The sequence below is a fragment of the Cajanus cajan genome, chromosome 3 (genome assembly GCF_000230855.2).
Source record: "Cajanus cajan strain Asha chromosome 3, NIPB_CcT2T_4, whole genome shotgun sequence".
Taxonomy (NCBI): Eukaryota; Viridiplantae; Streptophyta; class Magnoliopsida; order Fabales; family Fabaceae; genus Cajanus; species Cajanus cajan.
In genome coordinates, this window is record NC_138519.1 from 78,223,462 (window position 1) to 78,236,218 (window position 12,757).

General features: G+C 31.9%; 2 protein-coding genes across 3 annotated transcripts; one reads left to right on the forward strand and one right to left on the reverse strand.

The window, feature by feature from the left end:
* Positions 1-5,133: 5,133 nt before the first annotated feature.
* Positions 5,134-5,649, reverse strand: LOC145956476 (uncharacterized). Its single transcript, XM_083072082.1, has one exon. It carries the CDS (start codon positions 5,647-5,649, stop codon positions 5,134-5,136), a length of 516 nt encoding a protein of 171 aa, XP_082928208.1.
* A 980-nt stretch (positions 5,650-6,629) lies between these two features.
* Positions 6,630-12,052, forward strand: LOC109797332 (phosphoinositide phospholipase C 6). 2 transcript variants are annotated; one of them, XM_083071402.1, is made up of 12 exons: positions 6,630-7,124; positions 7,198-7,250; positions 7,631-7,726; positions 8,091-8,462; positions 8,978-9,180; positions 9,322-9,457; positions 9,582-9,821; positions 9,939-10,156; positions 10,266-10,383; positions 10,675-10,827; positions 10,910-10,996; positions 11,327-12,052. In XM_083071402.1, exons 3-12 carry the CDS (start codon positions 7,691-7,693, stop codon positions 11,630-11,632), a joined length of 1,869 nt encoding a protein of 622 aa, XP_082927528.1. In that variant the 5' UTR covers positions 6,630-7,124; positions 7,198-7,250; positions 7,631-7,690; the 3' UTR covers positions 11,633-12,052. The 2 variants fall into 2 exon arrangements, with proteins under 2 accessions (XP_082927528.1, XP_020212939.1); XM_020357350.3 differs by lacking the exon at positions 7,631-7,726 and having other exon boundaries at positions 6,634-7,124; positions 11,327-12,048.
* The last annotated feature ends 705 nt before the right edge of the window (positions 12,053-12,757 follow it).

Sequence of the window (12,757 nt, forward strand, 5' to 3'; positions counted from 1 at the left end):
TCTAAAAGTTCTCTTTTAATTTCATAGAAGACAATTATTTAAAGTGCAAGATGTGATTCAGCTATAAAGAGTAATAACAAAGGTAATCTATTACCTAATATGGTAATCTGTTACCAGCTCTTTAAAAATGAACTAGAAACACAAAATCACCCGGGTAATCGATTAGGGGATATGGTAATCGATTATCCCGAGCCTTCTAAGATCCAAGATTGCCTTTTAGTTTGAGGTAATCGATTATCTCATGTGGTAATCAATTATCCCATGTGGTAATCGATTATCCCAACGAAAACTTTGATTATTCAACCTTATTTCAACCACGAAACTTTGTTTTAATCTATTACCAACTTTGATAATCTGTTACCTCAGAAAATACTTTATTAGTAACAGACGTGGTAATCGATTAACTTAGAGGACATTTAAATATCTTTTTCTAGTAACAGACTTGGTAATCTATTACCCTGAATGGTAATTGATTAACAATGTTACCTTAAAAACTCTTATTTGAATCAAGTCATATTTCTATGTTTAAACACTTAGTAGTAAATTACCCTTTTCAAGATAATCTATTACTTTATGTTTACATATGGAAATACTAAAAAATCAAATTCTTGGTTTCTTAAAAAAACTTGATTAGTTCTTGAATTTAGCATTCATCATCAGCATCAATCATAAACAAACACACACACAAGCCTATATTTATTACAATTAATACAATATCCTTTTTTATAGCTTTAAGCAACATCTATATAATGCATCATCAAAACTAAAAAAATCTTGAGGAGTCTTCAAGATGTTTCATCATCTTCATCATTTCAACAATCTCAACAATCTCTAACAATCTCCATCATCTCAACAAGTTGTTTGGTTGTGGTGTTTTGAGACATGCTTGAATTGAAAGTTAGGATTTGATCCAATTTTATGTTGCATATTGTTCTTGAGGCTGAAAACATGTTGCTCATGTTGCATATATATAGAATATTTCCTTGCATGTATGGTTTTGTTGAGTTTCAAGTGGTGTGGGCGAATTTGTGAGTCTGCATTGTGCTAAACTCACTGTCGCACTAAGCATGCCTTTAAGACATCGGACGTGGTTTAATCAAGGACACTCTATCTTGCTCATGCTAAGCACAATATTGGTGACGTCAGGCATGAGGTAAGAGAATTAAATTTGCTTGGATTGGTGTCGAGCGTTAAAGGAGTGTCGTCGAATGTGGGGAGAAAGAATCATCTCAGGTTGGTATGAGGCTGGGTGTGGGACTTTGCCACACCAGATGTGAGTTCCTTGGGGTTCCTTACCTCAGCCACGTTAGGCATTGGTTGAACAGTGTCGAGCTTGGGCGAGGCAAAAAACTCCCTGTCTTAATGGCGTTGAGCTCAAGGTGTGTGGTGTCATGCGCGGTTTTTTTTTAAAACACTTGTTATATGTATGATTAAATGGTAAACATGGATATATTAGGTGAATCTATTGCATGTTGTATGTTGATTGATGATATTGCTCTATGTATATTGATTTGGGATTATATATATAGATGATTGTATGATTGACTGGTTGATATGCATTAGTATGCTAAAAATTTATGAATGTTGTTAGATTTATCCATTGACCTGTGGCAATGAATATAGATGAATGTTGTTGAGGTGAATGCTAATAGTGCTTAGGAAATTTAGGATTTAGGGTTTATATCTTAAAACTCTTTTTGCTGCACTAAAATGAACTTGATTAGGAGAATGCATGAATCTAGAAAGAAAACTTGCAACAAACATTAAATATGGTTTGATTGTTGAAAGATACAACAAACTTCCAATTATACTTCTATAAATAGAAGCATCTGTTTTATTTTCACCATCATTCTTTGAAAGTTTTTCATTTACAACTAGTGAAGTAGCAACAGGCTTGCGTTTCTCCTTGTGAAACTTCTTCAATATCTCCAAAGCATATTTTCTTTGTGAAATGAATATTTCATCATTTTGCTAAGAAATCTCCATTCCAAGAAAGTATTTCATTTCACCCAAGCTAGTCATTTCAAATTCTTTCTCCATGTCCTTCTTAAATTGGTTTACGGTGTGTTTGGATGAGAAATTTTACAAATTCAAAAAATTTTAAATTTTTTGTATTTGAATTACTTTGATTTTAATTTTTATCATTTTTAAAATATTTTGTCTGGATAAGTCAATTCAAAATTTCTTAAATTTTAAATTGTTAAGTTGGATAAGATAATTTGATTCCATTATGATAAAATTGATTTTAAAAATATATTTATATGTTGAGATTTTTAAATTAAATTTTATAAAAATAAATATTAGCTAATTTTTAAATATTTAATAATTTTAAAAATATTTTTGAATATTCAATAATTAAAAACATGAAGAGATAAGATAAAATATATAAGTGAAATAAGAAAAAAATGAGAAATTTCAAATTCTTACTTTTTCGAGAGAATTTAAAATTCTACTATTTCAATAAATTTCACAAATGTTTGAATTTCAAATTCTTTATAAATTCTCCATCCAAACAAGGTATTTCACCTCAAAGAATTTGAAATTCTACAAATAAATGAATTACTCTATTTAAATTCCTCATCCAAGCACACTCTTAAGGAATTTGATTCATTTTCTATAACCAATAAATCATCAACATACAAAGAGACAATGAGTTGCACTTCATTGTTTGACTTCTTCACATACAATGTGGCTTCATTTTCACTTCTTATGAATTCCTTTTGTAGAAGATAACCATCAATCCTACTATATCAGGCTCTTGGGGTATATTTTAAGCCATAAAGAGTTTTATGAAGCTTATACACTTTATCTTCACTTCTTGGAACCTGAAAACCTTCAGGTTGATCAACATATATGTCTTCACCAAGCAACCCATTTAGAAAAGCTGATTTTACATAAAAAAATGATAAATTTTCCAGCCAAGCTTTGCTGCTAAAGAGATTAGTAATCTGATTGTATCATGTCTTACAACAGGTGCAAAAGTATTAGAAAAATCAACTCCATACTATTAGAAGTAACCTTTTACCACCAATTTGGCTTTAAGTTTGTTTACAGAACCCTTAGGATTGAGTTTAGTTTTGTAAACCCATTTAACACCAATCATTTTTTTATTACTTGGCTTATCAACAAGTTGCCAAGTTTTATTTTTATCAATCATCTTTATCTTCTCCTTCATGGTAGCTCTCCAACTTTCAAATTTAGTAGCTTCTTCATACTGTGTAGGCTCCAATGCAACAACATTACATCTTACATAGATATCCTCCAAGGTTCTTGTACTTCTCACTGGAAATTCAATGTCACTATCATAGTTCTCTTCACCATTTTCAGAATCTTACTCTTGCAGAGTGTCTTCATCAAACAATCCTTTACTTGAGCCTTTTGCTTGATGTTTCTTCCAATTCCATTTTGAAAACTCATCAAAATTTATATCTTTGTTAACAATAGTTTTTTTTTCTCCAAGTTGTATACTCAGTATCCTTTGGTGTTAATAATGTACCCCAAAAAATACCAACTTCACACTTATGATCAAGTTTATCTCTTTTCACATTTGGAACATGAGTGTGACACACACAACCAAATATTTCTAAATGCTCCGCTGAAGGCTTTCTTCCACACCATGTTTCATAGGGTGTTTTACCCTTCAATGCTTTGGTAGGCAATAAATTCAGCAAGTAAATTGAGGTATTTATAGCCTCAGCCCAAAAAGTCTTCGGAAGACCTTTCTAAAAAAGAAAACATCAAGCCATCTCCATCATTGTCCTACTCCTTCTTTCACTCACTTCATTTTGTTGAGGAGTGTAAGGAATAATGAATTGATGTTGTATTCCAACTTGATCATAAAATTTTCTAAATTTCCTTGTTGTATACTAAGTTCCATTGTCAGATTTAAGCTTTTTAATTTGAAAACCAACTTCATTCTCAACCAAAATCTTAAACTTTTGAAATTCAACAAACATATTTGATTTTTGCTTTAAAAAAATACCCAACTCATTCTTGTAAAATCATCTATAAATAGTAAAAAAATACTTGTTGCCATTTAAAGACACTATACTCATTGGACTACACACATCAATATGGAAAAGTTGTAATTTTTCAGTAGCTCTCCAGCTTGCTACTGTAGGAAATGACAATCTACATTGTTTTCCAAATTGACATACATCACAAACATCAACATCATCTTCCATGGAAGGTAAGTTTTGAACTAAACTATTTGAGCTAATTTTCTTCAAGGTGGAGTAACTAAAATGACCAAGTCTTTTGTGCTGTAAAACAGAATCATCTACTAAACTTGGAAAAGCATGCATAACAAGTTACTTTCATTCTATTGGAAAACTTTTATCTTTTGTTGTGATGGACATTGGCTTACACCCAGAAGGATCAAATATGGTGCATTTCATGTCTTCAAAATGTAAAGTATAACTCTTTTGAAGCATTTATCCCACACTTAAAAGATTTTGATTTATCTCAAGTACATATAAACATATGAAATGTATTCAGTACCTGAAGGAGTTTCTATAACAATAACTCATTTGCCTTTGACATCAACGCTTTCTTCATTTCCAACAGTGACTTTTGAGAAGTGAGATTGATCCAATTCCTTGAAAATACTTGCATCATTAGTCATGGGATTTGTGCATCCCTTATCTATAAGCCACACCTTCTTGCTACTGCTTACTAAATAACAAGAAGCAACAAATAATTGTTCCTTATTTTGTTCTTTATGCTCAACAACTTAGGCTTGTTATCCTTGTTGCTTTGCTTTATTTTTACACACTTTCTTGACATGACCAAGTTGGTTGCATGCTCTGCATTTGACTCTACCCCGAACCAACAAAAATTTTCTATATGATTCTTCTTCTTACAACAAGAACAAGGTGGATACTTGTCTTTCCAACTTCCACCTCTGTTGTTTTCTTCTTATTTTTTTTCCCTTTTCCTTTCTTCCCACTAAATAGCTTTTTCCCACCACTATTGTTGCCTTGAAATTTGCCTTTGGTATTAACCACAAAAGCACCTTCAATATTTTCTTCCATCCTTAAGGATCTTCTCTGTTCAGTGGCTTGTAAAGCATTTACAAGTTCTAAAATTGATATATGAGAAAAATCCTTATTTTTTTTCGAGATAGGAGATTTTTTACTCAAATCTCTCTGGAAGAAATACGAATATTTTCTCCACAACTCGTTGATCACTAAGTTCTTCACCCAATAATTTGATTTGTGTAACCACTTTAGAAAGCTTGTCGGAAAACTCCTTCACTGTTTCAGCTTCCTTCATTTTGATAGCTTCAAATTCTCTTCTCAAATTTAGTACCTTCATCCTCCTTGTTCTTTCATTGGCTTGGAAATCCTCCTTAAGTTTGTCCCAAGCCTCTTTTGTTGTATCAAGATTCAAAATCTTGATAAAAACATCGTCATGAACAACTGCTTGTATGATAGCAAGTGCTCTGCCTTCTTTAGCCACTTCATCACTGTGAAATCTTACATGAACCGTTGTTGGGTTGTTTGTTAAAGGAGTTGGGTTGCTTCCATTTTCCACCACTTGCCACAAACTTTGAGCACTAAGATAAGTTCTCATCTTTGCAACACACAAATCATAATTTTCTCCAACAAATACTGGAGATGGAGGTAAAGAACTGCTATTAGAAGCCATTGGTTGAAGGTTTTTTGAGTAGGTTTTGTTGGTTCTCTCTCATACACACAAACTCTATTTTTTAGATTTTTTTCTTTCTCCCTCACAAATCCGAAAAGATTAATGAAGCTCTTGGTACCATGTTAAAAAAGGAAAACAGGTAGATAGGAAGAGTGTAGAGAAAAAATAGAGCAAGACAACTTTTAAGTGGGCATTTACTTTTGCATTCACATTTTCTTTTCATATCAACAAGTTACAATGACTTTTTTAAGTCTGATATTACAAGCTTACAATTCAACAAAATGCATACATAGTTCACTTAGTTGTACAACCCACTTTTACCTATTGCATATTTACTAAAAACATGCTCCAAATCACCTACTTTTTTACCTAAAATAGATTACTAGTCAGACAAGTACAGTACAACAAATTTTGTATTCAAAAATCAAGAAAATTCTCAAAGTCTAACAATATGGATGGTGTAGTGGCTAGAGGGGGAAATGTCGTGTGTGGTGGAGTTATCATGGATAGTCATGGAGCCTTTATACATGGGTTTGCCCAACGTCTTGGAGTGTGTTTGGTAATGCATGTGGAGTTATGGGATATCCTTTATGGCATTCAATTGCTTCAGAATAAAGGTATTCAAGGAAGCTTATTGATTGAATCTGATTTGACATTTGCAGTTAATTTTCTTAGTGTAGGATGTAATAGAGTTCATCTTATGTTTGATATTGTTAACAAAATTAAAAAGTTAATGAATCACCTACAGGTGATTAGTTTTTGTCATATATTTAGACAAGCAAATCAAGTTGCAAATGGCTTCGTCAAGTTGGTCTCATTCTTTAGGGGGAGTCTCAAATTTTCATTAGACATCCTCCTTGTTCTCAAATTTGTTTATTAGTCGATATTTCAGTTGTTACTTTCTTTTATGATTTTTAGTTTGAATTTTTAACCTCCATGTACCAAAAATAAAAAATATACACATAAATATAAATGTTATAGATATAAATTATAGATAATTTTTAAGATAACTATTATGAAAGTTAACAAATTTATTATATATGATAATTTATGATTAGATGATTATATAAAACTGTTTTATATTACCTGTGTATAATTAAAATTTTCCTATATTTATATTACATGTAACTTTGATCATAATATAAAATTTTTAAGCTTTAACATATAAATTGATTTATGTTGCGCTTCGTAAATACAGCTAATAATCGAGTTATTTACAGATTTTTTACCCTAACCGAATCGCGATCCGAATCTAACAAGACTGCTCAACCTTTGACATTGACACTTACCACGATGAAAGCATACTTCAATTTTCTATTATTTTCCCCTATGATCATTCCACTCTTCCCCCACGTAATTCATCGTCAATGTGAACACAAAACATATACCTTGTCGGAAGTTACCATCTAATGCATATTTTGTCTGAGATTGATTCAACTTAAACACAAGTTTCAATTTCAAGTTACAAATATCAGGTATGTATCTATGTCAATTATTTAAATGAAAATTTGAATTGTTTGTAATAATTTTACCTTTTGTTACATGTAGTAATTCTATGCGAGGACTTGACAAAAAAATCAATTTCAAGTTATAGATATCGGGTATGTATCTACGTCAAATACTTGAAAAGATTTTTTTTTTTTTTTGACGCAAAACTCTCATCCTAAATGATACATGATTCTTAAAGAAAGAAACCGTGCAAGAAGTTGCTAGTGTTATTGTCTCAATTTTATTTGGAAAGTTAACAACCATTCTATGATTGATCGGCCAATATACTATTTTCTGCATATTGACTTGAATTAAAATAACTTTTCCACCATTCATTAACTGCATTTTATATTTCGGTCTCGATGACTTCAATCTTTTTAAGGCTAACCTTGAGGAAAAACATAAACAAACAATATTCGTGTGTGAACATTAAATTTACTTTGTTTTCTTTTACTTATATCAGATGTATAAATATGTAATCATTCATTCGCAGATCCACCAAGCACAAGTCTTTAATATTAAGACAAAGACACATAACTAAAGTTTTTAGCCAATGAAAACAGAGAAAAACAAAGGCTCTGTTTCCAAGGTTTACTCACTTGTCTTTTTTTATTTTTATTTTTTATTTTAATGATAGTTTACTCACTTGTCTTAGAGTATATGTACGGGGATTGTTTATAAGCAACCCTCTGTGCCACATTACTGTCATATCTATATTACTGTCATATTAGCTCTGGTCCACTCTATAGGTTGCTTAAATTTTAGCAAAATTGCTTATAAAAATAATTTTGTTAAAATTTAAGCAATCCATAAAATAAGTCAGAGTTAATGTGGCAATGATGTGTTATAGGAGATCGCTTGTAAGCAACTTACTCTACTTAAACTGCACTTTTTGTTCAATAACATCAATTTATTATCTATACCATTCCTACTAAGAAATAGATTTGTTTCAGGGCAGGTTGAGAATGAAAATGGAAACCTGCAAAATGAAGATGTTAAATTTCTTGGCCAAGAAAGGTGAAGTCAACAAGGCAGAAACACCTTTGGATCTTAAGGAAGCATTTTACGAGTTTGCTAGAGGAGGGAACCACATGAAGAAGGACCAACTTCTTCGGTTCATGGTGGAGCACCAGGGAGAAAACATCAGAACCATTGAGGATTTGGATAAAATAGTTGAAAAGTTTTCACAAGTAGGAAGTTCTAGTTCTAGCCCTAAAACTTGCCCCACAAGAATTGTGGATCTGTATAACAAACAAGGGTTAAGTCTCAATGACTTCATTGATTTTCTGCTACTTCATGATTTCAATGGTCCCTTGAAAGACGAGGTTTGCACTATTTCTTATTGTTTCAATATTGAAAAATTCCCCAAACGTGTTATTGTCGTGTGCATTATAATTTATGCCCACGTCTAGTTTATTAATCTTTTGCACATTGCCAAAATCTACCTTGCCTTATCTTGCATTCTTTATTTTTTGGTTCTATACATTTTTATTTACCCTAATCAAAATGTACTAGCAATGTCATATTGTCATTCAATCATAGTTACCTTGTATGAGGAGATTTTGTCTTTTGTTATTATTACCTAATCGGTAGTGTATGAAAATTAAACTAGGCTGATCTCAAGAGATAGACAAGCATAGATTGACATCTGCCAAAATGTTGTTATACATAACTTACAAAATTGATTTGGTATGTTTGTAGAAATTTCTCTAGTCATGACATCTCTTTGTTTCATACAATCTTTCTTTCAATTTTAATGTCTCTAGTTTGCTTGGACCTTTATAAATGAATTTATAAATTTTGACTTTCCTAACAACCTATAAACCATATATCTTTCCAGGTGCATCATGATATGAATGCTCCTTTGTCGCATTATTTCATTTACACCGGACACAATTCCTACCTTACTGGGAATCAACTTACTAGTGAGAGTAGTGATGAGCCAATTATAGAGGCTTTGAAGCAAGGTGTACGAGTAATTGAACTAGATTTATGGCCATCTAAATCTCCAACTAAAGATGGTATTAAAGTGGTTCACGGAAGGTACTAGCTGGTTATTTATATTATATCTTAAAAAAGTTGTTGGCAGAGGAAAAGAAGCAAAAAAAAAAAATTCATGTAAGAGAGTTGGATGATTGTATTCTTATATCTTGTGATCTTTGGAATTTTTTTGAATCAATGCAGGACTTTTACCACTCCAGTCGCAGTAACCAAATGTCTAAAATCGATAAAGGAATATGCATTTTACAAATCTGATTATCCAGTAATTCTAACTTTGGAGGACCACTTAACAACAAAACATCAGGATAAATTTGCAGAAGTAAGCACTCATTGTCAATAACCCCCTCTAAATAAGAAAAGATAAATAGAGGATCTAGTTAAATTCACATGCCTATCATTTTTAATTCCATTTAACCATGATTTTTTCCCTTCAATTCATGTAGATGGCAACTCAAATATTTGGAGAAATGCTTTACTTTCCTCATCATACAAATCAAATGACAGAATTCCCCTCACCCGAATCATTGAAAAAACGCATAATTATATCAACCAAACCACCAAAGGAATATATACACTCTGATAATATCAGCAAACCTGTGCCAAATGGAAGTGAACTGTCTAAAGAAGAATCAAGGGGAAAAGAACTGTCAGATTCTTTGGCTAAATTGAAAATTGAGGGCAGGGTGAGTGAAATATGCATTCATCATTTTATTAAGGAGGAAAAAAAAAATAATATAAGCCAAAACAAAAATATGATTATTAGTCATGTGCATTTACAATTTGTTTTTAATGGATAGTAGAATGCTAGTGATGAAGATCACGAAGATACAAATACAAGAGATAACAAACCAAACCAACTAGGTGCACGTCAATACAAACACATGATTACAATCCTTGGTGGGAAAGCAAAAGGTTCTATGATGGAACGACTGAAAGAAGATACTAAAGTTAGACGACTAAGTTTGAGTGAGAAGAAACTTAAAAGTGCTTCTGAGACTTATGGAGCTGAGCTTATTAGGTACCTATCAAACTTATTTGAACATTACCAGTAGCTAAAGAGATATTCAATAACTGAACACGCATGACAAACATATATATGACTTGATACTCATTGTTGTACTTTCTAGGTTCACACAGAAAAATATCCTTAGAGTTTTTCCTAAAGGAGAACGTGTCAAATCCTCAAATTTCAGGCCATACTTAGGGTGGTTGTATGGAGCTCAGATGGTTGCATTCAATATGCAGGTTGGAAAGTTATGACAAATCCATAAAGTAAAGTGTTTCAGATAAAATGGTGTCTTGGTATATTTTGACTTTTATATTGTGGTGCAGTCTAATATAATATGCATGTTGAAATATTACTGAGTCGCATGATTCTTAAATAAAATGTGTCAAGGAGTATTTTTGACTTAAAAGCTTTAAGCTCTTGGGTCAAAAGTAGAGTTTTTGCATAATGTTGTTATCCAAATCTCAAATGTTTATACTAGCGAGATTGGAAATATAAACCTTCCAGGTATTGACATTTGTTTTTGATAGGGGCATGGCAAATCACTCAGGTTGATGCAGGGGATGTTCAGAGCAAATGGAGGGTGTGGTTATGTTAAAAAACCTAAATTTCTTATCCAAACACCTCCGCATGAAGAGGTGTTTGATCCTAAAAGAAAAATGCCGGTGAAGGAGATATTAAAAGTGAGTGTACCCTTACTCACTTTGCTTAAAGGAAATTGGGTTGTTTCATAAAATCTGAATATATTCATGTATTCAACAATAGGTAAAAGTATACAAAGGAGATGGCTGGAGTTCAGATTTCAGTGCAACACACTTTGATCGATTCTCTCCTCCAGACTTTTACACAAAGGTCAGTTGCATAATTCAGGTGGACCTAGTCCTATACAATGAGTGATCTTTTGCCTTCAAATTCAATGCTAGTTTTTTCATTATTAAACAAGGTTATCTACAACAAAGTCCTTTGAACGTTCTTGTCTTTTAATTTTGTAAATTCATTTGGCTAATCTCTTGCTCCACTTTTTTTAAGGCGAGCAATTTCATGTCAAAAAATTATTTTACATATATTTGATCATGAATAAGAGTGTTAAAGAGACAATGTAGTCTAGGAAAAGTGAGTTGTTGTAAAGTTCCTGATACCGAGTTGTACATTTGTAAACTGTTCGATCGAATTGTTGGATAGGTTTGTATTTTTGGAGTGGCAGCTGATTCTTACAAAATGAGAACAAGTGTAAAGATGGACACTTGGTATCCTGTTTGGGATGAAGAGTTTGAATTCTCATTGAGGGTGCCAGAGCTTGCTTTGCTTCAGATAGAAGTAAAGGACAAAGATAAGGGAAAGGATGACTTTGCAGGACAAACTTGTTTGCCAGTATCAGAGCTAAGGCATGGATTTCGGTCAGTGCCTCTACATGACCGAAAGGGAAAGAAACATAAGTCTGTGAAGCTTCTAATGCGGTTTAAGTTTGAAACTTCAAATAAATTATAGATGTCATTTGTTTAAATATGTTGTATGGTAAAGCATAGTCCATGGAAAGAACCTTTTTTAACCAGCTAGAAACAGTAACATAGGATGTCAATATTCAACATCACATGATTTAGTAACATGTGAATATATGATTGTTGTTTGTAATTGATACAGTCAATCAATGGATAATTGCATGTTGCTAACTTATTTTTAGCTGCTTTCCAAATACTTAATTTTACAATAATAAACCAATCCTTCTACCTTTGTCAATAACACACACTAATGGTTATTGACAATTTGTGGTTTTATCTGTTGAGATTCATAGCAGCTGGTTTTCATTGTTATTACAAAATGCTGTGAACAATTGGTAATAAACTCTGCATTTTCTATTGGCAAACATTTTTTTTTACAGGAATAGTGGAATATACCAATAGAAGAACAGAAACACATACATTAAAATCAAAATTATTGTCCAAGTAAAGAAGCATTCAAGCTTAAGCTGACCAATAATTGAAATTGACAATAGGAAACAAATCTCATATGCCCCATAAGAATGGCCACCTGCTTGTAATCCTTTTCCTTGGCAACGAGCTTCCTATCTATGATCTCATTGTTAGGAATGTTATTTTGTACAAAAAAAAAAAAAAAAACTAAATGCAATGCTAGTGTAAAGTACTTCAAATCAATTTTGATAAAAAGATCATGATACTTGGACATCTACATGATTAAAACACCTTATCAACACTTATTATTATTATTATTAATCTTATTACATCACTAATCATATTAATTAGTTATCTTTATTTTTTTTAATATCTTTCTCAAGGTATAAACACTTATGAGTGACCAAGAATCATTTTCCCATAAAAAATTCTGACCAAGACATTGCTGGTAAGTAATGAGACATTATGCATTGCATATTTTCAACAAAAAGTGTCAAATTTTTTAATAATCTCTCCTAAGGTGTAAACACCTTTGGTGTCAAAGAATATTTTCCCATAAAAAAAAAAAGACCAAGACATGGCTGGTAAGAGACATTAAGCATTGCATATTTTCACCAAAAGAGTTAATTTTTATTTTTTTTTATAATCTTTCTTAAGGTGTAAGGTGTCAAAGAATCATTTTCCCATTAGAAAAATCTGACCA